The sequence below is a fragment of the Gallinula chloropus genome (genome assembly GCF_964237585.1).
Source record: "Gallinula chloropus genome assembly, chromosome: Z".
In the NCBI taxonomy this organism is placed as follows: domain Eukaryota; kingdom Metazoa; phylum Chordata; class Aves; order Gruiformes; family Rallidae; genus Gallinula; species Gallinula chloropus.
Genome location: NC_140089.1, coordinates 1,708,387 through 1,734,184, shown reverse-complemented (window position 1 = coordinate 1,734,184; position 25,798 = coordinate 1,708,387). Strand labels below are relative to the sequence as shown.

At 45.1% G+C, this 25,798-nt stretch overlaps 1 protein-coding gene across 1 annotated transcript in view; it reads right to left on the bottom strand.

Moving 5' to 3' along the window:
• The window catches only part of MCTP1 (multiple C2 and transmembrane domain containing 1), a gene marked incomplete at its 3' end in the record, with an annotated part of 294,163 nt that overhangs the window by 145,691 nt on the left and 122,674 nt on the right, over nucleotides 1–25,798 (bottom strand). The window contains exons 3-6 of the mRNA XM_084278338.1: nucleotides 14,119–14,261; nucleotides 10,215–10,294; nucleotides 9,608–9,716; nucleotides 3,197–3,235 (exon numbers count right to left, since the gene is read on the bottom strand). Of these exons, the coding sequence (XP_084134464.1) occupies nucleotides 3,197–3,235; nucleotides 9,608–9,716; nucleotides 10,215–10,294; nucleotides 14,119–14,261 (371 nt within the window). The remainder of the gene's footprint in view (nucleotides 1–3,196; nucleotides 3,236–9,607; nucleotides 9,717–10,214; nucleotides 10,295–14,118; nucleotides 14,262–25,798) is intronic.

Genomic DNA, 25,798 nt, shown 5'->3' with positions numbered 1-25,798 from the left:
CAGCTGCTGTGAATTTTGGTCAAGAGTATGTCTGCAAGAAAGCAAACATGATAGTGAAAAGCAAACCCACCCCAAAACAACAAAAAAAACCCCAACCAAGCCAACAAACCAAAGAACAAAAATAGAAGGAAAGAAGCTAACACCAGAAGGAAAAGTGGTGCTGCATCTTTGCAGGGCCACTAACAAATGCTTTTGGAAAAAATATAGATGAAATACAGAGTTGCATCGACTTGGGTATGTCATGGGACCTTAACTTCATCTTTAGGGCATATGGAGGGAGCAGCATTTGAAGAAGAGACTCAGAATCTGGCCAAAGGAATTGTTTCCAAGTACATGAACACCATAATACCATGGCAGAGATCAGCTACAGTTCTACTACCCAAGGAGCTATGCATAACCACAAAGTTCATGGACATGGTCAAAGCCACACTGTCCTGAGCTGCTGCACCTTGACATCAATCCACAGATGCCACAGAAGAGGCAGGCTTCAAGTACATAGATTTTAAAAAGTGAAATATAGTGTCACAGTCTGCAAAATCAAATTCATTTACTGGAAGTGCCACTTTAAAGACTCCAGAGAGCTACAAAAAAAAAAAAAAAAAAAAAAAAGTAGGTTTAGGAAATTTTATAATGGTATCTCTAAGAAATTTTAATATTCTGGTTTTTTCTCAGCTCTCAGAAGTCTAAGACAAATACTTCCTGAAGAAGAAGAATCTCAATTAGAGCATGTTCACCATTACCTAACAGCATTAAGCACCTATTTCTAGACATTTTCCTAAATCTGCAAACGATGTCTTATTTAATATTGATCATTCTGCACCCCAGGGAAGAGCAATTGTTCTGAGGGTATTCTTAGTAAATAAAATAATTATTTTTTCTTTTTGTTTTAAATTAGTTTTCCTGACAGCAGACCAAAGATTTGTAACCCTGGAACAGCCCCAAAAAGGAGCTCCTGTGGTTTACCTGAGGTACAGCTCTATATAAACCAGCAGAGTGGGTCAGATCATAGAATCATGGACTGGTCTGGGTTGGGAAAGACCCCAAGGGTCCCAGAGCTCCAACCCCCTGCCACAGGCAGGGACACCAACCTCCAGGCCTGGAGCTACACAAGGTTGCCCAGGGCCCCAGCCAACCTGGCCTGGAACACCCCCAGGGACGGGGCACCCACCCCCTCTCTGGGCAGCCCCTTCCAGCCCCTCACCACTCTCTCTGCAAAGAACTTCCCCCCAGTCTCTCCTCTCCCCCTTCCCTCCTCCAGCTTCACTCCAGCCCCTTGTCCTGCCAGTCTCTGCCCTTTAACAAGCCCATTCCCCTCCTGTTCCTGGGGTCCCTTCAGGGACGGGGAGGCTGCAGTGAGGTCCCCCCACAGCCTTCTCTTCTCCAGGCTGACCCAGCCCAGCTCCCTCAGCCTCTCTGCGTAGGGGAGCTGCTCCAGCTCTCTGAGCATCCCCGTGGCTCCTCTGACCCCTCTCCACCAGCCCCACATCTCTCTTGTCCTCGGGCCCCAGCTCTGGACACAGGACTCCAGCTGGGGCCTCCCCAGGGCAGAGCAGAGAGGGACAATCCCCTCTCTGTCCCTGCTGCCACCCCTCTGCTGATGGACAGATGTTGTACACACATTAAACCTCTAGGTAAAATTTTTACTTCAGCTGAGATAGATGTAGAAAAATGCAGCATTTAAACACACATTCACTGTTTGTGAAACCTTTTGATACGCCCCTCTGCAAAAATGTCAAGTACTGAAGTGTATTCACATGAACAGAACAATGGAGAACATGAGTAAATCATCACCCCAACACTGTGAAGAATTCACAGCCCTTGTGTTGTGCCATTCCTTCTGGATCAGCTATGTTAATCTGAAATTTGACATATGGGAAGGTTCTTTGAAAAATTAGTTTCACAGAGTATTTATCCAACACATCCAGCTCATCACCTGCACAATCCAAACTGGCCATGTCCTTCACCATCCTCCCAGGTTTTCATTATCCCTTTAGAAGCCCAAGCATCTTAGATGTTTCAGGAGAAGTTAAATGAATCACATGAGAATCAAAATACTCTAAATCATCTCTTCACCAAGCATCTTTGCTTCACACACTTCAAAAAGGCAATAGAGACTCAATATTTTCCTGTATCAGAGAAGCAAACTGATTTTTGTTGTTGTTTTCTTGAAGGTTAAAAAAACCCAGGCAAATATTTATCAGCCAGCACTATATACAAAACCATTTAATGAAATTCTATTCAAACTTGTGCATCAACAGGGTAGAAAATAAATTTACAAAAGAAGTGAAATCACCCCATACAGGTATTTTTCTCATTTTAGCACCTGTACTGGATAGTATCTCAAAAGGAACCCAGATATACCAAGCCAACTCAAGACTTTGAGAAATTTCAATGCTCTTTTTCATCATGTAAACAATAAGGAGGCTTAAAACTCAAAAGCAGCATGGCAGTATTAGCCAAGAGTAGCCAGAAAACTGCTGAGAATCTAGACACTTTTTCTTTATTATTTTGGAGACACATACAGGAAAAAAGGTAAAACTTAATTGCAATCCACTACTGTAAAACTCCCAGTTCTTCCCTAGTGGAAAAGAGCATATGCTGCTCCTTTCCCATGGCTCACACTACTTCTAAGAGGAGAAAAAACCCAGATACAGAATTTGCCTGATGAGGTGTTTAAATACCTGTGTGAAGTGGAGACCAGGAACGGTTCCTTAAACACTCTGCTCTTGGAAAGCCTGGCTGGATTGTTGTCAGTCTGTGAAGTTTCTTTATGAGAAGCCTCCCCCCTGAGACCTTCCACACCAGTAAGAGCAGCTTGAGCTCTTTGGTAACAAGCAAGCTTGAAAGGAATTGTTTATACATGAGAAATTCAAGGTTTTAGAAAGAGATTTGGGACGTGTCACCGCTCAGATGAAGTCAGGAGATGACCTCAAGACAGGCTACAACGCTACAACAAGGTTGAGAGGTTTAATGTTCACATTGAAAGCTCGACTGTTTCATGGTTTTGATCTGATGGAACACACAACAATGGCCTTGAAACACAGTCTGAAGGAGAATAAATCCTGTGCCACGAGTTTCTGGTGCTGGACAGAGTGTTTGGTGAAACATCATAGTTCCCAAAAAAAAAATCAAAAAAAAATAAAAAAAGGAGAAAAGGCAAAAATAAAAAGGCAGAAGACCACATGCTAAAAATTACCTTACTTGATCTTTTCCAACTCTTCCTCATTAGCATTGTCTGAAAATAAAATAGAGCATTTTAATTACCTTTTCTCTGCGACACAGAAAAGGAGGGACCGTCCACAGACAACCACCACCGCTACAGCCGAAGCAGGCAACACGTACACTCCAGCATGAGGCTGAAATACACCCAGACAACCAGCAGCACTGTGCCCACCCAGGGCAGACCTTCCTGGGTCCTACAACTGGCTTGTTGCTGGAGACAATGCGTTACAGGACTTGGCAGAGAGAGAGAGGAAGGGAGGAAATTAGATAAGCTAATGGAAAAATGTAATGTGCCATTAGAGGTAGTGACTCCAATTTTGACTGATAATTAAATGAGTGGGGTTTTCTTAGTATTAATGTAGTCCAATTTTTTTTGGAACACTGCTGTTCAGCTCTTAAATGGAGCCATGTGAGAGAATCAGCCCTAAGGCTCCATGGACAACAGGAAAATCCTGAAGGTTAACGCTGGTGATTAGTTTAACAGCTGTAAAAATAGACATTTTGTGTGATAATTATGCACATGGGATAGAAAAAACTAAATACCTTGACTCTTTAAAAAAAAAACCAAACCCAAAATAGCCTATCCCATTATTGAACTAAACCCTGACATGCTCTGACATGCCATGAGGCAACATGTCTACGGACACAGAGTCTTAGTGGTTAAATAAGAGAGACATATTGGCCAAGATGGATGTGGACAACTTATCAGTGAGAACAACTGTTGCTTAAAGCAGTTCCATGGAAACACAGAGGAATTAATTTGTGCAATTAGATAAAATACAGCAATCTGTTGCTGACACTGAGCAAGAATAAATCAAAGCCCATTAATTCTATTGAAACTTTCTTTACGTCATGAAAAAAACCCCCACTTTTTTGAAAAGGAAAAACCCAAACCCAAACTATTGTTAAAACACTTTCAGATAATGGAACTACATTTTGAAATGCAAACATTTTTCTTGCTCAGAAATAGAAGCATTACGGGGAGGGCAAATAACATGGGAGAAAAGAAGTGGGGTTTATATTTTTGAAATATCCAGAAACTTTTCAATAGGGATAAGGGGTTGTTTTGAGGAACAAACCACCTAGCTCTAAGGGAAAAAATCATGTTATGGAGAGTTAAAGCCTCAGTCCTCAGTGGTAAGTGATATACATAGACACTATATGTTTTTAAAGCTGGGGGAAGCCATTGAACCCAATTTTTTTTTAGGAGAGGCACATAAGAATTAAGCTGCTTCATGTCCTGGAGAAGATTTCTGAGTTCCTGCAGTGTACCACAGCTCCTCCCTTCCTCATCATCACTGAATCCTACACAGCACAGCACAAACAGTTTCACTGGGCTGGTAGCAAGGAGAACACAGCCTGACAGCTGAATTAACTGCCTATCAAATATTATTTCAACTCTGAGGAGTTCAGTTTGAGTAGCAGCTGCAGAAATGTATGACCACAATTGTCGACTGCATCAGCATCATCACCAGCTGCTGGATGAACTGAAGCCACCATAACCATCCTTAGAAGCCAATAAAAGACATATATAGCATAGGGCTGAGTATGATGGATGATGTACATGGAATTATTCTGTCTGTAAATATTACATGCCCTGAACCCACCTATGTCCTTCTTTTTCTTTTCCTAAGCTGCTCATATCCTCTGGCCAATAAATTATAAGAAATCATTGATAAGAAATCGATGTTGTTATAAGATTCATGACAGCAAGCAAACTGTCAGCATATTAATGTTGTTATTTTCAAATGAAGCAAAAACAAAAGTATTAAGCATCACTTGGGATTAGCTATTTAAGGGAAAAAAAACAATACTGTGAATTTTATTCTCCTTAAACAGCAACATCCAAGTAGCACTGGTGATCCCTGTTTTCCTTTTTCTATGCTTCTCAGGCCATGGGCAGTGATGGATCAGTAGTCTCTGATCTCTGCTGGCCCCAAGGCAATAGTTATTATCATCATCTACTGACTTTCTAATTACCAGTAACCCAGAGTTGTCTGCAAGACCAAAATTGGGAACAACTGCTGGAGAGAGGACACAGGAGACATGCAGCCCTGAGGAACCCACAGCCAACTCTGCACGTTCTCCAGGGGTGAAATCCGTGCACAGCTGAAGAAAGAGCCAGAAAACCTGACATGCACTGACACAGTGATGGTGCCACACCAAACAGGAGCATCTGCAGGCATCACATACACCTTCTGCACAGGCATGCATGCAGCTGCAACGGGCACCCAGGCATGCACAGCACCACAGGCATCCAAAGAGAAACACCAAGGGAATGCCATCTGAATTAAAGAAACAAAACAGAGGTCACTGGAGCAGGCCCAAGAAAAAAGTCAAGTCACTGCTAGTTCTGACTTCCTTTAAACTGCTCATCAAAAGGAGAAGTTCAGGAAAAACGCAGACAGTACATGGTAAACATTGTTTTCTTAAAAGAAAAATTAAAAATAACCATTTTTAGAGCTCACAGGCCTTAATGTTTTCATATATACATACATTTCTCTTTCAAGTCATCTTTCTTGACACTAGCTTTCTCAGCTATCTGCACTCCCAAAGCAAAATAATTAAGGTACAGGTATTGTTAGTAGCACAGAGCAAATGCAAATCAACCACTGCAACTAGTCCTCCTGCAATTTAACTGTGTTAGGCAGGGAAAAGATTATACTTTTCACGAGTACTAAAGACACTCTTATTTTTAAGGGTGGCATGAGAACGGTTAATTCATCGATTTTGATTCATAATTCACAGTTGTTCAAAAATCAGAAGAAATCAGATTGCCTTTGTTGGTCAAACCTCAGAAGAACAGGACCTCTACCCATGTCCAGAGCTGGAATGAGGTATGACAAGATGATTATTCTGGAAGTTCACGTTTTTATGCCTTTAGAACAAGCTCTGGGTCACAGAAGGCAGAGATGCTTACACATGAGATTGCCTAGAAATTCTGAGTCACTCACATGCCCCCACCTCCTGTTAGCATTCAGTAGCTGCAGGCTACTCTGGCCTTTTCTTACAAGAAAACCATAGAATCATAGAATTATGATTTCTATTCTGGAATTATGTACTACAAAAACCAAACAGTGTGTCCTTATTTATGGAAGCAGCATAGGGAACCTCCTGTAAACGAAGCCACACCTGATATTCCTCTCCTGGCAACACACAGACTGCAAACTATGGAAGGACTGGTTTTGACACTCCACCAGAACTCCAAGATAAATGCTCCTGTCTCCCAGTCTGCCACACAGTTTTACATACAGCAGCATGAACACACACATATGTTAATGCTCTAACTGATGCCTGCATCCAAAGATGTCATCTGCTTTGATCTCTGGAGACGGGACCTTGCAGCTATAAAGCTCTGAAGAACATCTCATCAGCCAGCACACTGAATAATCTGCTTTTCATCAGAATTTCTTTCAGGAAAAATAAGGAGGTGGATGCTCCTGTGTGAAGAATTTCTTTCTCAAAAAGTAAGGAAGAGGATGCTCCTGTGTGTAGCAAACCTCCCTCTCACCTCCCTGCCTGGAGGCTTCTCAGAAGTTAGTTCTACCCAAAGCAAAGTGTTACACTTCCAAACTGATTGCTTGGTTTTTAAAATAACTGGTAATAATACCTCTCTCAACAGGCAGGTGGCAACATGCGACAAGGCTCCCAATTTTTTACCATTTAAACCCAAACTTCCAACTGGAGCATCGTTCCCTGCAGCAGTGCCAGCATTTCTTGCACAGTGTAACAGGACACATCTTCCAGTGATGTACAGATACATGAACCTGATTTCCAAACAGAATTCTTAGCGACAAGACTTGTCCTCTGGCTACACAAACTCACTGTCAAAAGAGTCTCCCTGTACCTGTACATCACTGCATTAACCAGCAGTTAATTTCTGAATTCCTCAACTTGATGATTTAACCATCTGGCACCACTTTGAAAACGTGTTGTAAGTCATTTCAAGGCACCACCTCAACAAATTCACTGGTTCAGAAGAGTATTTTGGTCTCAAACCAACAAAATTTAAGAAAATTTGCAATCACTTAGAAAAAAAAGTACATGTGATGTGAAGAGATGGGGTTCCTGTGTCTTCTTTCTACACAGCAGGTAGTAAAGCATTTTTAAAGGGGCTCAGAAGTTTTTTGTCTATCTGTTTCAGCTGCACTACTTGAATTATTACCTAGGCAGAGATGTCCAAGTGGAAGGGAAGCAGGAATCAATCACACAGCACACCACACAGACTGGGAATGCAGGGCTTGCTCTAATTACTGCTTTATATGTTGTGCATTTCCAGGGTGGACAAGAATTAGCCTCGACCCTCTAACTTAATATTTCAGAATTTATTGATCTCAACCATATTGCATCCAATAAAAATTATCCTCATTATTACAAGACCTTTTAAAGATAACAGAGAATGACAGTTTAATTGGAGTGATACATTTTGTAATACACCTACTCCTTAGAGAGTAAAGAAAACTGGATAAATAAAGAAATAAATAGATGCATGTGGGAACTGAATAAAAGATAATTGTGCCTTGAATTATTAACACCCTGAACATGTTTGTTATTAAAAATAAAAAATAAAGAATTAATTAAGAATTAATTTTTTAGGTCATCTTCCCTGCACTGTGACACAAGTTCTCTGAATTTACTGCAACTGCTGTTAGGAACGTTCTGAGATCCATATGTTGAGAAGACTGATTTCTAATCATCAACAAAAAGCTTCAGGATCAGAAACTTCATCTGAATTTTGGGTGTTTTCAGGATGAAGTCCCCTATGACAGTTTGAATGGGAAGAAAAACTGGTCACTTGAGGTAAACTGGGTGGATTAGTGTAGTAAAGAGAAAGCTAATAACAAAAAGCTTAACAGCACAAAACAAATCCTTCCTCCTATTACCACCCAACTGTTGCATATGAAAAAGTACCTAGCCAGCAAGTCTATGGTGCTCCTGTTATCTCTGATGTTCAGTTGCAAATTTGCTGAATAAATACCCATGTGAAAGGCAGGTCACCCTGTAGTGTCCTAATTTCCCTTCCTCACCTCTGATTGTCCTGAATGCTCTCCATGTACTAGCTGGTAACACAAAGCATCACAATGCCTATCCTACCTGTGTGATTGTGTGCCATCCACACCGTGGGTCCCCACGTAACAACACAGTACTTCTGTGCTGCATGGTTCAGGATTATGGCAGGATAATGCCCAAGCCACTTGGAAAAACAAGGCTCTTACCAGCTGGCTCAGAAATGCTGGTCTTTCTTACCCAAAAACTTGCAACCCCCCCCCCAATATTGAAATGGATTTATCAATTTAGGTGATAAACACTTCTTCAAGTTAGTAAGCTGAGTTGTCTGGACAGATGTATTGATAAAAGAAAGAAAAATATACTTCTAAATAAGTTTTCTGCACATCCCCAATACCATATTCCATTATTTTTGTTTAGTTCTAACAGAATGTTATGAAGGAACTTCACTTATTTTCAACACTCTGCCTCTCTGCCATACCAAATACCAAACAACTAATTACAATAACCAACTGACTTGACCATTTAATAATAACTAGGAGAAAAGTGGGGAAAAAAAAGCAATATTATGACCTGACAGTACTCCTCTGGTACTCAACAGGAGGACGCATCACACTGCAGCATGCAGAAAAATATGTGCTCTTATAAAAGCCACATAGCTGATCGTATCCATGGGAAAATTTAATGAGATTAATACTTCTTTTCTTGGCCTCTTGGAAGGCAAAGGAACCCACATTACAAGGTGTGAGTGGGATGTCATCTCTGGTATTTCTGGCATAGTTACACTACTACTGCTTAAGTCAAAAGCCAACTGCTAAAAAGCTCATAAAGTACATCCAATTAGTGACAGAATTTGCCACAGCTAATGGGATCTATAGAACTGGAAACTATTTTCACTTAGAACTGAACTGCTGAGAAAAACAGAAATAAACCTAGAAAACCAGACCATTTTCTCACTGAAATCCAGTCATGAAATTGAAGGACGACAAACATGACTTCACCATTAGATGCCAAAGAGTAGAAATACCACCTCTCTTCAAGCTTCTTTATTTTCAGTGTGAAATAGGATTCAAATGCTCTTATCTAGAGATAAGATAGGTCCGAAATTCTTCACCAGCAGAGTGCTGCTCAGTACAGCACTGACCTGCAACTGACTTTATCTGAAACTGCTGAACATTTATATTCCCCCTGGATCCCTCAGCACCACCTCCGGGAGGGTCCAATCCAGATGAAGTACCCTGTGCTGTACCAGAAACACTGTCCAGTGTTGGAGAATGCAAGTGAACCTCAAGATATGTGATTTACTCCTGTGCTCTGAGCTCTCCAACCATGGAACAATCACAAGAGTGATGACAGTTATTAAAACGTTCAAAATTACCGCTTCTCGCTGCTCTTCTCTAGGAGCCAACAGAACTGACAACAAAATACTTCCCAGGTCATGGTCAGGGTAATGAGGATCCTTCAGGCTCAAGGTAACATTTGTTTGCCTAGAAGACACAAGTATATGCATTTATTTTGATTTCAGGCTCTCAGATAATGAAATTGCTGAATCTTGAGAATGAAATGCATCTCTGTTTATAAGAAACGACTTGAACACGGTGTCACTGCTATAATATTAATAGATTAAATAAATGTATATTATAAATTTTATATTAATCTATTAATAAATTAACTAAATATAAATTAATGCATTAAAAGCAGAAAAAAAAGGTTAAATAGTAAGTAGTAATGCTATGAATTAAGATAGCACAAAACCAAGACTAAAGGGGTTTAACTCTTCATAGGAACTACAGAAAATGCAGCGCATGATCAGCTAAAATATTAACATTCACATTACAGTAATTCCCTAAAAATAAGTGTTTTTCTCTGCCTAGTTATATATGCTGTAGGTTTATATCCTACAAAACATTCTACCAGCAATTCCACAAGCATGGTATTAGCAGAGAGCCATGAAGAATTACTCTATAGGCTTATGTGTGCCATACCTGTTTAATTCCAGGGAAGTGAGATCCAGGAATGCCGAGCCAATAAAGTCATCTTGAAGTCCAAAGTCATAGTCAAAGACCTGAGACACACAAGAGATTAATGCCATTTTTCAGTATGGGATTATATTTTTAATTTCTTTTGATGAGTGGTTCTTGAAACCCCATGTCCAGGCTCAAACCATATGCTTCCAACATATCCAACCAGGACTACTGGAAAGTAACCTGCAACCTTCTGGCCATAAAATGGAGTTTGATATGTAGCAGTTAGAATGTGTTGTGTACAGACACAGGGCTATACTACTGCTAGGCTACACATATGAGCAACATCAGTGTGGCCCCCAGGGGCACTGGGGGGTCTGAGGGCCCTTCCCACCCACGCCAGTCTGTGACTGATTCTGTGATACTGCAATTTAAACATGTCTATCAATACATGAACAGGCTATAAATACTGACATACTTCACACAGTGTTTTCAGAGTACAAAGACAGAGAGACATTATGCCACTTGACATGCTTTTTCTAGGAAAAACTCAATAAACACAAGCACCTTCTCCCTTGTGACCTGACCGTGGTGTTGGTATCTGGCAGAAATTAATCAAAACAAGTAACTGGGCTGTAAGTGCCCTTCTTTGAAATTGCTCTTGTCTTTTACAGTGCTGGGTGCACGTTCATTCATTGTGAGTCACTAAGCTTAATAAGGGCAGGAAAGTGCCAGTTGAGAACTGTAATTAACTTTATGCTTTACAAGAGTGATGTGCTTCATCTGAGCAGAATACAAGAAACACAGTACAGACCGATGCTCAAAGGCAGTTAGAGGAGCATTCATCAACTCACAAAACTGCAATTCCATCCTTCAGTTAGAATCAGAGAATCATAGAATGGCATGGGTTGGAAGGGACCCCAAGGGACCCAGAGCTCCAACCCCCTGCCACAGGCAGGGACACCAACCTCCAGGCCTGGAGCTACACAAGGCTGCCCAGGGCCCCAGCCAACCTGGCCTTGAACACCCCCAGGGACGGGGCACCCACCCCCTCTCTGGGCAGCCCCTTCCAGCCCCTCACCACTCTCTCTGCAAAGAACTTCCCCCCAGTCTCTCCTCTCCCCCTTCCCTCCTCCAGCTTCACTCCAGCCCCTTGTCCTGCCAGTCTCTGCCCTTTAACAAGCCCATTCCCCTCCTGTTCCTGGGGTCCCTTCAGGGACGGGGAGGCTGCAGTGAGGTCCCCCCACAGCCTTCTCTTCTCCAGGCTGACCCAGCCCAGCTCCCTCAGCCTCTCTGCGTAGGGGAGCTGCTCCAGCCCTCTGAGCATCTCCGTGGCTCCTCTGACCCCTCTCCACCAGCCCCACATCTCTCTTGTCCTGGGGCCCCAGCTCTGGACACAGGACTCCAGCTGGGACCTCCCAAGGGCAGAGCAGAGAGGGACAATCCCCTCTCTGTCCCTTTCAGTAGAGGAATGTTAGATTTTTTTCCTCTTCTGTTTGAGATGAAGACTGATACTGATCAGAAGCATTCAATCATTTCACACCAATTAAAAGGAGTATGTAGGAAAGGCTTCAGTTTCCAACATTTCTCAAAGTATTTTTGACCTCTGTGTGCTGTAACTGGAACCCCAAGGGAACATTTTTTGTCGCAAAACATTTTTAGAATTTATTTTTAATTTGAATTTATTTTTAATCTACCTTATTCTACAGAATTAAGGATCAATTTTGGTTATAGTAAGGCATTTTCGTGGCTAAACTGAGGAAGTGTGGTCTGGGAGGTCAGGTAGTGAGGTGAGTTGAGAGCTGGTCGAAGAGAAGTCAGAGAGTTCTGATCAACAGGACAGAGTCTGGCAGGAGACCTGGATCTAGTGGGGTCCCTCAGGGGTCGGTACTGGGACCAGTACTGTTCAATATGTTGACTGATGACCTGGATGAGGGAGCAGAGTGCACAGTCACAAACCTGGGAGGGGTGGCTGACACCCCAGAGGCTGTCCTGCCATCCAGCAAGACTCAGACAGGCTGGAGAGCTAGGTGGGGAGAAGTTTAATGAGATTTAACAAGGGCAAGTGTGGGGTCTGGCACCTGGGGAAGAACAACCCCAGAGACCAGGATAGGCTGGGGATGGACCTGCTGGAGAGCAGCACAGGGGAAAGGGACCTGGGGCTCCAGGGGGGCAGCAGGGTGACCATGAGCAGCACTGTGCCCTCATGGCCAAGAAGGCCAATGGCATCTGGGCTGTGTTAGAAGGGGGGTGGTTAGGAGGTCAAGAAAGGTGCTCCTGGCTCCTGCCCCTCTACTCTGTCCTGGTGAGACAGCACCTGGAATACTGTGTCCAGTTCTGGGCCCCTCAGCTCAAGAAGGACATAGAACTTCTTGAAAGAGCCCAGCACAGGGACACCAAGGTGATGGAGGGAGTGGAACACCTTTCTGATGAGGACAGGCTGGCAGAGATGGGTCTCTTTAGCCTGAGGGGTGACCTTATTAGTGTCTACAAATGTCAGAGGACAGAGACAGTGATCAGTGACAGGACAAGGGCAATGGGTAAGAGCTGGAGCACAGGAGGTTCCTTGTGAAAATAAGGGTGGCAGAGCCCTGGGACAGGCTGCCTAGAGAGGTTGTGGAGTCTCCTTCTCTGGAGGCATTCAAACCCACCTGGATCTGTTCTTGTGTGACCTAATATAAGTGATCCTGCTCTGGTAGGGGAGTTGGACTAGATGATCTTTTGAGGTCCCTTCCACCCCCTAACATTCTGTGATCACCATAAACTACCACAGCCAGAAAGCATCTTCGTATTCTGCACCTATAAAACAAAGACTGCAGCTTTTCTAGTTTCCATTCCAATACAGATAGCTAAGAATCACCACCAGCACTGCTGCTAATTACTCTGGGGACTGATGGTCTCTAATTTAAACAGAAGGAATTTCTTATTTTGGAATGTCATCACTGTATTATGACAACATCATCCTCACCCATGACATGAAGGGCTATGGAGGCGATTAAAGGCCTGGAGCATCTCCCCTGTGAGGAGAGGCTGAGGGAGCTGGGGCTGCTCAGCCTGGAGAGGAGAAGCCTGAGAGGGGATCTGATCAATGGGGATCAATAGCTGAAGGGTGGGACCCAGGGGCCATGGGCAGCCTCTGCTCAGTGTCTGTGGGGACAGGACAAGGGGCGATGGGCTCAAGTTGGAGCCCAGGGAGTTCCCCCCAATGTGGGGAAGAACTTCTTGCCAGTGAGGGTGAGGGAGCCCTGGGACAGGCTGCCCAGGGGGTGTGGAGTCTCCTTCTCTGGAGAGATTCCAGCCCTGACCTGTCCTAGGGACCCTGCTTGGGCAGGGGGTGGGATCCCATGGGCTCTGGGGGGCCCTTCCAACTCCTACAGCTCTGTGAGTCTGTGATATAATGAGTAGTTACTATGCAAACAAAAAAAAAAGGCAAAAAAGAAGCATAAAGCATATGAAACGTCATCAGACTCACTCAACTCGGGTACAAATAAAATACCCAGTAGCCAGGACAAGCAGGCACATGTCTTGATAAACTCTCATATTAACATCAGCATAAACCTGCTGATAGATGATGCTACTGTGAGACAGATTATGCTTCACACGAGTATTATGCAATGATATTTCCCTAAATAAAAGGGACGCCACCATCAAGAAGCACATTTTATTTTGTCCTTCTCCCAAGAGCATGCTAAAAAGTATAAAACATTTGTGGCCTGGAACAAAACCCAAAATGCCTGCATTTATTGTTTTTCTTCAAATTTTGACAACGTAATACAGATGTACTTTAAAAAAAAAAATTCTAAATAATCTTTAGCAATGCACTAATGCACAGTAAACTTTTCAGTAGATAAAAGTTACGAAGTCCAAACTATTTCAGTGACTCTTCTGCTGCAATCTGACAAGTGTGAGAAAGACAGTGCCTCACCTTTATGTACAGTGGTTCTCCTAGGTTATCTATGAGAATGCAAGCTTTTTCTTCCCACACTGGGTTGAGGTTCTTGTGAATTGTTTTACTTCTAAACACTTCCTTTCCTCCAAGTTTGAACTTGACGTACGGATCGCTGGTTCCTGTGAAAGACACATAGGTACTGTTAATTATCTCCTCTTACCTCTTAAATTAGCTCAAACAGAACCAAACCTAAGTTCTACTTGAAAACAGCAGCTGAGGAGATATTTTTTGGATCATCACAATTTATTATTTTATTTTCCAGGGTCATTACTCAGGGAATTCATGGTGTTAACATCAAAGGGGTGCTCCAATCGCTTTGTTGCTTGCAGTCCATACTTGGAGTCATACTTGAAGTACCAGCTATTGGAGAGTGGTTTTTAGTTAATAGAGTTATGTCCCTATTAGGACTAAGATTTTATCTTAATGCAATCACACCAATTAGATTATAGAGTTTAAATTACTTCTGTAAAATACCAATCTAGTTATTGTATGCCTTTGAAGAGGCACAGGCTCCAGTGACACCAGTAGTGTGTGGTGTCATTGACTTTATCATGTCCAGGGTTTGCTACGCCACAAGGACACACATCCTACTACACTCAGGATGAGAAGATCAACTCTAAAGTCAGCCCATAAAGTCACACACTCCCTGCAGCCCTTGCCTACCACAGGAGAGCAACAGTCCAAGCCCCCTGAGATGATGAGTCACAACTAAACACGAGCAGACAGACAGCCCTGAGAGGAACTGAAATGCTAAATGGAGAATGAATGGAGAATGAATGGGATCAGGGTGTGGAAGTGTTGGAAGGAACAGCTGGTGGAGGGATGACTCCTGAGGTGGCACGTGCTGGGGACACCAAGATTAGCAGCCACCTAGGAGCAAGTCCGTTTCCTCTCCTCAAGGCACTCATGCAGGGAGACAAAGGACAGCAACAATAACCTGATGGTGCACATAGGGGTGTGACAAGCCCAGGGGATAAATCACTGCCAGCCACCAGAAGGTACCACATGGCACATACAAAACTGCACAGGCACGGCCACCCCACCAGCAGGAGCCCTGGGGATGTGAGGAGGACCTCTCATCTGGTGTCCTTCCCCTCCCCATCGTGCACAACTAAACAACACATCTCTGCTGGTGAGGGTGAGGATGCATGTGTGAGAGCATGAAAGTCAAAGACCTAAATCAGCTTTGGTTTAAAATAAAATAGCTTTCTGCAGGCATCATGTTTCCTGCTGAGATTCCCCACATCACAGTTACCACACTGTGGTTTACTTCCTACAGCTTGACCTCAGCTCATGGTGCACTGACTGCATCCAGAGTGGGAAAGAGAGTGAACCTGGGGGAAGGACAGGGGCAGAAGTGGCCAAATGACACTTCCACTCCTGTCCAGCAGTCCCACCACAAGGACCAGCACCAAGCAGCATGAGGATGGGGAAGGGGCTGGAGGGCAAATCCTCTGAGGAGCGGCTGAGGGAGCTGGGGGTGTTGAGCCTGGAGAAGAGGAGGCTGAGGGGAGACCTTCTCCCCACCTGCCCTGCCCTGCCAGGAGGGTGCAGAGAGGTGGGCGATGGTCTCTGCAGCCAGGGGACAGGAGATGGGACAAGGGGCAATGGGCTCAAGCTGCCCCAGGGCAGGGTCAGCTCAGCTGGGAGGGAAAAGTTCTTCCCTGGCAGAGCTGTCAGGGCCTGGCCCAGGCTGCCCAGGGAGGGGCTGAGTCCCCAGCCCTGGGGGTGTTTAACAGAGGGGAGATGAGGTGCTCAGGGATCTGGTTTAGCACAGGACAGGGATGGTTGGACTCCAGGAGCTTAAAGGGCTTTTCCAACCTGGTGATTCTGTGATGAACACTGAAGCCAGAGCAAATCACCCCTGCTGCTGGAAGGAGCGACTGCAGCCTTTGTAGCTGCTCCTCCATTGCCCACTCCCCTGCACCAGTACCAACATTTTGGGAACTGGCCAGCACATGGGTCTGGGAGCTGGTCTAGCTGAGACCGGCAGTCATTTTGCAGATGGATGGGCTGTGAGGAACACTCAAGACACAGTGTGTGCCTGCTACGGTGTTGTGGTTTCACCACAGCTGGCAGCTGAGCACCCCACAGTGGAGGCAAGAAAGGCAGAGGGAAGAAAAGAAATGGGAAGAGGAAGACAAACCTGGTGTGTTGGGATAAGGACAGTTTACTGGGACAGCAAAAGGAGGGGGAAGTAACAGTATCAGGACTTTATAGCAAAGTACACCACACTGGTGATGCACAGTGCAGATTGTCACTGAACCACACAGCTCAGAGCCATCCTCAAGCTGGACCATCCCAAACTCTGCATCCTGGAGCCGTGCACTCCTCCCCACCCCAGCCCCCTTTATGCTGAGCATGACATCATGCCATGGAATGTCCAGTTTGGGTCACCTGTCCTGACTGTGTGTCCCCCCTCTCAGCTCCCTGGGTGCCCCCCTCCCTTCTCATTAGCAGAGCAGGAAGAGCAACTGAAAAGTCCCTGACTGAGTGGCAACAGCTAAACCATCCCTGTGTTACCAGCGCTGCTCCATCCCAGCTCCCAAGCAGGGCATTCCACCCACTGCCAGAAAGTACATTAACTCTGTCCTAGCTAAGATCTGGACAAACAGCCTCATGAAATCATTAACTCTGTGGTGTACTGAAGAAACACTTCAGCACATTCTGATCACAAAAGTAGAGTTAACTCTGTAGACAAAGGAAAAAAGCTGGAGAGAGAACTCAAGCCAACTGCTACCCTACACAATGCCAGGTGGGAAGATCTCATTGTTATGCAAGTGAAATTAACTTTGATGAAAAATTTTGCACGGGGTTCATATTTTTATTTATCTCTCAGCTACTTTTGAGCATTACTAATGTGCCCAGAGCTGGGAGAAGGATAATGGCTCAGCAGGAGAGCATCTGCAGGGCAGCACAGAGGTCACCTCCATGGGGGTCCACCCAAAAGGCCTCGGTGCAAACTCATGCACCACGGGGAGGGAACAAGAGAAGTGGGAGCTGTGCACATCCCTGCACGTCCCACCACGTCTCTGTGCTGCTGATGGCTCCTGTGACAAGGGCTGGGATGGCAGGGAGCAGGCTCTTTAGGAAGGATCGGCAGGGAGATGAGAAGGGGGTGTCCCCTCCCTGTCACTGCCTGGCTGGGAGGGAGTGTAGCTGTGTCTGGGGATGGGTGAGGAGCTGCCAAGAGTTTATGGATCAAGATTAAAGGGTAGCAGGGGATGCTATAGAGGGGCTCTGCACAGGCCACCTGACAAGGGAGACCAGGCCATCTGTAGACAGGTGGGAGCAGCCTGAGGTCCACAAGCCCCAGTCCTCATGGGGAACTTCACCACCCCCACTACCTGTTGGGAGGGTCAACCCAGCAGGGCACAAGCAGTGCAGGAGGTTCCTGTTACACACTGATATGGCAGAGGAGCCAAGGAGAGGGGCCATGCTGGATGTCACGCTCACTAACAAGGAGGTGGGGGGTGAGAAGCTCAGGGGCAGCCTTGGCTGCAGTGGCCATGAAACAGTGGAGTTCAAGATCCTCAGGGCAGTGAGGAGGGTGCACAGCAAGCTCACTGCCTGCACTTCAGGAGGGCAGATTTTTGGCCTCTTCAGGGACCTGCTGGGAAAACACCACAGGATAAAGCCCTGGTTGTAATAGTTTAATTGACCCAAGGTTAATCCTAAAAATAAAGAAGAATTCTATCCCAAATAATCATTTCCTCTTCGTGAGCAGCAGCAAAATTGTAAGACAGACTAGGGTTGGGTTTTTTTTTAACACTTTTGATGAGACTGGCATACTCCAGAGGTTTGAACTACATCCAGTGGGAAATGCAGCCATCAGCTTTGCCTAAACCTCCTTTTTTCTAAATATAGGGGCTGGCACCAGCAGAGCTCTTTGCGCTATTTCAGGCAGCCACAAGATGTCAGTGCACTTCACCTAAAATTGTGTGTTTCTTAAAAAAAAAAACTACAGCAGGGACAAACTGTGATCCCACCCGTGACAGGGTTAGAGACGAGCAGGGCAGAATTTCAGTGTCACAAGAACGATCAGTCTAGCACAATTAACTTCTTCCTTGGTTATGTGAGTAGTGGTGATGTTTTTTAAGGCAAAACTCACGTCTTTCAGTTAATCCTGTGGAATTTTAAGAATACTTTGAACATGAACAAATCAAAGACAGAAAGAGAAGCCGTAACTCCCCCAAAGTTGTGGTCCTCCCACCAAATTTTCCTCGTGGCTGGGTAAAGCAGAGATTAACTATCCTTTCAGAATTGTCTTTTGTTGTGGAGACTTCACAAATCTCAAAAACTCTTTTGAAATTCAGAACTGCTGCAGAGCATTGTTGTGAGATACACACCCAATGAAAGGTTCAGTATCCAGATGTCCAATAATTTAATATTAAATCATTTCTATCTGTAATCCTGGTAGTGGGGTGGGTCAGATGTTTCTTCCAGTTACATTGCAAAGCTATGGATGCTGAGAACCACTGATGAGCTTGCTTCAGCCTCTACTTTTAAGCTGAAAACTCATCAGGTCCATTTAATTAAAAGCTCCACGCTCTTCACAGACCTCTTCTATTGCTTGAAGAGGGACCATAAACATTTTTAAATGTGTATGTATTTAAAAAATTAACCTAATTAGCCATGCAAACATCCAGTAGTACCTTCACCTACTGGGAGGGCAAAAGGAGGAGCAGAACAGAGACCAAAACTGAACAGCACCAGGGCACCTCCAGCACTGCTTTGTGGCACAGGGTCCTACTTTAATACATATCACAATAATTTTTAATGCATATTATATAAGTTTATATGTAGTAGTTGTAGATTCATGTTAATAATTATACTATCATATAATGGGGGTTGGACTTGATGGTCTCTTGAGGGCCCTTCCAACCCCTACAAATCTGTTATTCTATAATTCTGTGATAACACAGTATGTATATAACACACTATAATTATACTATTAATAATATACTAAGCTTAATATATTGGTTTTGGTTTAGCACAGGACAGGAACAGTTGGACTTGATGATCTAAAAGGTCTTTTCCAACCCTGCAGTTCTGGGATTCTGTGGTTTAACTATAAACTATTAAAATAGTAACCTGTAATTTTAATCAAAATTTCAAATAACGTATTTTTCCTCTTTTAAAGAAAAAACCAAATTCTGCCTACTTGGGATGTTATCAACAGTGATCACAAGTTCGTTACAAAAATCCAGAAAATGTCATCAACCCTCAGCCTGAGCCTGGTACCTGCCACAGACTCCTGATACTCCAGTGTCAGGGTTCTGCCAGTTTCCTTCTTCCCAAACCACTCAAAGGCACCGACACACTGCAGACTTATCTCACCAATGTTTGTCTTATCTGTAGCAGTCAAGGACACCACCAGGAGCCTCCACTCAAGAGCTTCAAAACTCCTCCCCCCCCAAAAAAAAACCCAAATCGTGAGACACTGCTCACTGGCTGAAGCACCACCATAGCCTGTGGGAAGGCAGTAAGGACTCCTGGCACAGGGTGGCAGCCTCTCTTTTCCTAGGAAGCACCAGCTCGTCAGATACCTAAAGATGCTGGCAAAGTCTAGGGGAGAAACTACCACAGAACCCCAGACTGGTGTGGGTGGGCAGGGCCCTCAGACACCTCAGGACTCCCCTGTCATGGGCAGAGACATCCATCCCAGCCCAGGGTGCTCAGAGCCCCATCCAACCCAGCCTTGAGCCCTGACAGGGATCCCGGGGCAGCCCCAGCTTCTCTGGGCACCCTGTGCCAGGGCCTCCCCCCTCCCCAGGAAGGATTTCTGCCTCCCAGCCCCTCTCCATCCCCCTCCTGCAGCTCAAGGCCCTGCCCTGGGCCTGGCCCTCCCTGCCCTGGGCACCAGCCCCTCTCCAGCTCTCCTGGAGCCCCTGGAGGGATAGGAAGGGGCTCAGAGCTCTCCCCACAAGCAGCCTTCCCTTCCCTTCTCTTCTCTGGGCTGAGCCAGCCCAGCTCTCCCAGCCTGGCTCCAGAGCAGAGGGGCTCCAGCCCTCCCATCATCTCCATGGCTCCTGGGGACTGGCTCCCACAGCTCCGTGTCCCCCTTGTCCTGGGGACCCCCGAGCTGGAGGCAGCGCTGCCGGGGGGTCTGTGTCCCAGAGCGGAGCCCAGGGGCAGAATCCCCCTTTCCCAGCCCTGCTGGGGATGCAGCCCAGGACAGGGGGGGCTGGCTGGGGTCACAGCACACAGTGAGGGGTGATGTCCATCTATCCACCCACCACGGCAGCCAGTTTCCTGACCAGTGAAGCAAGCCCTCCTCCAGCCCTGTGGGTCCAGCGCCAGCACTACCATCAGGCTCCAACACTTCTCTCTACCTGAGCAGAAATCTAAAACGGGTTCTGCTGGACAAGTTTAGGAGTTAGATTAGATCTTCCAGGCAGCCAGAAAATAAGATTTTTTTTTTCCTGGAAAATACATAAAACATTAGGAATTTTCCTGCATTGTCAGTAAATTGTATATATTTCCTTTTTTTTTTTTATTTTCCCTGGGTTCATAACACGCTTTTCAACATTCTTAGGCTGCTTGTGGAACAGTGGCCACCTTTCCTTCATTAAATCCTACTTAATAGAATGTGATCAACTGCTAACTGAATTCAACAGCCAGCACAGAGGTGAATGTCACAGTGACACGCTTGAGCCAGCTCCCCTGTAACCACTCTAAGGGCAGAAAGGATCAGTGAGGTCAACACGCTGGAGGGAAGGGATGGCATCCAGAGGGACCTGGGCAGGCTGCAGAGGTGGGTCCATGTGAGCTGCATGGAGTTCAACCAGGCCAAGGGCCAGGTCCTGCATGTGGGTCGGGGCAATCCCCAGCATGACAGGCTGAGGGGATGGATGGAGAGCAGCCCTGAGGAGAAGGACTTGGGGTGCTGATGAATGACAAGCTCCACACGAGCTGGCAGTGTGTGCTGGCAGCAAAGAAGACCACACATGCCCTGGGCTGCATCAGAACACCATGGGCAGCAAGTCAAGGGAGGGGATTCTACTCTGGTCTTGTGAGACCCCCACCTGCAGTGCTGCATCCAGCTCTGGGGTCCCCAGTACAGAGAAGACAAAGATTGTTGGAGCAAGTCCAGAGGAGGCCATGGAGATGACCAGGAGCCTGGAGCGTCTTTCCTATGAAGCCAGGCTGGGAGAGCTGGGCTGGTTCAGAGAAGGCTTGGGGGAGGTCTTACAGCAGCCTACCAACACTTAAAGGGTCCTGCAGGAACGTGGGAGAGGGGCTGGTCACCAGGGAGGGCAGGGACAGGACATGGGGCGATGGCTTTGAGCTGACACAGGGCAGGGTTAGGTGAGAGGTTGGGAAGGAATTCTTCACTCTGAGGGGGGTGAGGCCCTGGCACAGGGTGCCCAGAGAGGCTGTGGGAGCCCCATCCCTGGAGGTGATCTAGGCTGGGTTGGATGGGGCTTTGGGAATCCTGGTCTGGTGAGGGTGCCCCTGCCCATGGCAGGGGGGTGGAACTAGATGGGCTTTCAGATCCCTTCCAACCCAAAGTGTTCTGCAATTCTTTGATTCGGTAATTCTATCATCAGGCAAAAGTCTCCACATTCTCTGCAACAGTTCTGCACTTGACTCAGTGGGAATGAAATCAAGCTACCAGCACATCTAAAAAAAACAACCTCAGTTTGAAGATCTACCTATAGCATATGGTAAACAGACCCTGGAATCCTAAAGGCAAATTCTGAAATCTACAGAAGTGGCTATAAAAGAGCCAATACAAAACAGATGAGAAACAGCATCGTTCAGCTGTCGCTTCAGGTAGAGAGACTTTGTATTTCACAGAAGATACTACATTTTAGAAAAATGGTGAGTTAGCAAGTACATCTATTACATGAGCTAATTAACTGATTTAATTAAAACTTTGTAATTACAGCACAGTTAAATGCTTTCATTTTTCCACCACTGCTACTCACTCACAGTTAAACTCCTGAACAGAACAGAAAGCCACATGCAATCCCATTCTGAAGAACAAGACTGACTGTCTTAAAAGCTTTTGCACAGTTCAGATGCTCCTCACGGCACAATTTAAATTCTATTTTCGAGTTTTTAAAAAGCTAAAAAACCTCACTTTCCCCTGGGGAACACTTGGTTTTCAGCTGGTTGAGAAAAAGATTTTAGAAAGGAAAACAGAGCACATCTAAGAAATTATCCTCTTCCCCTCTCCCTGGGGCTTCAGCCATAGGGGGAAAAGCAAACCAACTCATTAAGGTCTTCCCTGTAGGCAGCTATCACTGCAAACTGAACTGCTTGGACCCAGGATCTTCATTTTTTTACCTATGGAGGTACTAAGGCTAAGCCATAATGTTATGAAGTTGGCATCCCCAACCAGTTCCTAATGTAAATCACAAGTGTCCTTTGGATTCAATACAAACACACATTAAATAACACACTTTTAGACCAATTCCAGCCAAATTAAATAGGACTTGCTGCTGTACAGGAGCATACAGGAAGAGAAATGTAAAAGTTGGGGAACACCCAATAATTAGAGAGGAATGGATTGTTTCTGTTATATTGGCTTTCAATCTTGGAATTGCTTCATTGGATCAACTATTACTTGACAAGAAAGCAAGCCACGAGGGATGTGCAGAGAAGCACAGTGACTCTTGATGCCCTAATTCCTGAGAAGCTTGATTATTAACACAAGCATTTGTTCTGGATTCACTGCACAAAGAGCTCGTTCACTGACATCCAGCTTTTTCCCTTTCCCTCTGACTTCTAACACACTCCTTGCCCTCTGAGTAAAGTTTCTCAGTCTCCAGTTATCCTTTTTGTTAAAAAGAAGAGAAGAAAAAGTGTGGGGAGAGTCATCAACTGTGCCTCAGCTGAGAGTGTCAAGTGACACACGTACTGGTTCATATCATTTGCCATATTTTGTATTTCCAAACCATGATGTGAAGCACCTCATAAAAAGTGACCTCAAAAACGTCTGATCTGTCCAATCTTTTATTCTAAAAAATAGATAATTACTTTCCACAAATTACTTTATATTAATCAAACAAGGAGAAATTGTCTTGTACAAGAGCTACCAAGCCTATCTTCTCATTGGTCTCCAACAACCCCCTAAACACCACAACTGAACACTGCAACACTACAAAACTACAGGTTTTCTACAAATAATCCTTCTATCCACATAGCAAAGAATTACCCACTCAATTCACCTAAAAAAGGACACTGATTAGTTTAAATGTTATGAAGTGCTTCTGGAACACAAATACCCTGAGAATGAAGATGCCAAGTACAAACTCACAGCAAGCTTATGGATGTTACAGGATATTGAGTTGTTCTGCCTGAAAGCCAACAGGGAATGTAAAATTTTAATTATTCAATGCCCATTAAAAAAATATTGGTTATAACAATCACAGATTTTTATCCTTCTTTTGAAGACTCATTCCTGCCACAAAAGAGACAGCTTTAGTGCTTTTTCTTCAATGCAGTACATGGTAAGTTACTTTACCTATAGTTTAGTAAATACTCATTAAGAAAAATATGAACTAAGCTCATTTGTCCAGGTGGCCAGGAAGGCCAAGGGCATCCTGGCTTGTGCCAGGCCCAGCGTGGCCAGCAGGTCTGGGGAGGGGATTGTGCCCCTGGGCTGGGCACTGGGGAGGCCGCAGCTGGAGTGCTGGGCCCAGTGCTGGGCCCCTCACTGCCAGAAGGACATGGAGGGCCTGGAGCGAGTGCAGAGAAGGGCAACCAGGCTGGGGAAGGGGCTGGAGGGCAAATCCTCTGAGGAGCGGCTGAGGGAGCTGGGGGTGTTGAGCCTGGAGAAGAGGAGGCTGAGGGGAGCCCTTCTCCCCACCTCCCCTGCCCTGCCAGGAGGGTGCAGAGAGGTGGGCGATGGTCTCTGCAGCCAGGGGACAGGAGATGGGACAAGGGGCAATGGGCTCAAGCTGCCCCAGAGCAGGGTCAGCTCAGCTGGGAGGGAAAAGTTCTTCCCTGGCAGAGCTGTCAGGGCCTGGCCCAGGCTGCCCAGGGAGGGGCTGAGTCCCCAGCCCTGGGGGTGTTTAACAGAGGGGAGATGAGGTGCTCAGGGATCTGGTTTAGCACAGGACAGGGACGGTTGGACTCCAGGAGCTTAAAGGGCTTTTCCAACCCAATTATGGTGTGAAACACAGGACAGAACAGATAAAAAGCCAAATGTGCAACAGTCAGCCTAATTTCAAGAAAGCATTTATGTTTCATTTTAGACATGGCTGAAGTCAGATTCATTTAAACAGGATCCAAGTACACTACAGATACATTTCCCTGGCAGCTCAGATTATTATTCTGGTTTATATACTTTAATATAAACAGAATTATAGCTGTCAATCAAAGGAAACACTGTTTGCTTGGCCTCTAAAATCTCAAGACTCAAATTATAATCTTCCTGAAATTGCTCAAAGCACAACCTTTTTTTTTTTTTTTAATTTTGTTTTCTTTTTTCCTTGTTTTCTTTTTTTTTTTCCCCCAGACAGCCTGCCTTTGCAAACCAACCACATACCACCTCTTGTGGGACAGGCAGCTCTAACTTCCTCTGTCAAAAAAGCACAGCTCACTGTTGGTTTAACTCATCATACCTCCCAGTTCCATAGAAATAATCTTTATTTATATACACCTGCAAATTGACAAACAGGCCTGTTGCCCTCGTCAGTGCAACAACACAGCCAAAAACCTTTCTCTCCAGTAAAACATAAAAGTTTTTCTCCATTCCCTGGGGAAAATTGTTTACTACACATTAAACACAAACTGAAATTAAAGCTGAGTCTTGAAAGGTAGAAAAAAAACCCTCTAGGTAAAGCAAAAGTTAAAATCTCAGTGGCCTCCACACGTTCAGGACAACAGAAAAAGGTGGAATGAATATTTAATACCTGGGTGGAAACTGATAGTCAGTGCATATGTGGTCCCAAGTAAAGTGAGATGAAGGAAAACCTACGTTATAAATACACATTCACATAAACATACTGCATGGACCTTGCCTTAAAAACATTTTCTAGCTAGAAAACCCTGGCGTTTGCACAGATTCACCTGAAAAAAATGGATATAACACTAACAGAGCAGGACTTTCTGTTCTCCTTTAACAACCAGTCACAGAGGTGTTTGATGCCTTCCTGTGACTTGGAATTAAGAGACCAGGTTCCTCCACCTGGATCATCAGAGGGAGATGCAAGTCCCAAGCCACGCTGCTGCGACTGATGCTCCGTCTGTTCACCTGCACGATCAGCAAAAGGCTTCACAGGGATTCTGGCTACTGGAGTTGTGGACACCACTGACATGATGGGTTGTCTTCCCTGGCCAAGAGGTCACTTGACTGGAGGAATCTCTCTTTTTAGTCTTTGCATAAGTTCTTACTGTGATAGTCTACTCAGGAACATCAACAGGTAACCTGCAAAAGTTGATCAACAGCTTCTGGCGCAGGGATCTGCACTTGCCAGGAACTATAGGTCACTTGACTGCATAGTAAACATTCTTCTTCTACCTCATTTTGCTCCTCTTCCTTTATTTCCGTTATTTTACAGCTAGAGGAGTAAGATGATTTAAAGCTTGCAGCTTGGGAAGGCTTACTCAGCGATCACCTAACATTCACGCAGCGATCCGGAGATGTACCCAGGAACACACATGTTTTTTCCCCTCCTATTAATATTCAGATCTTCTTTGA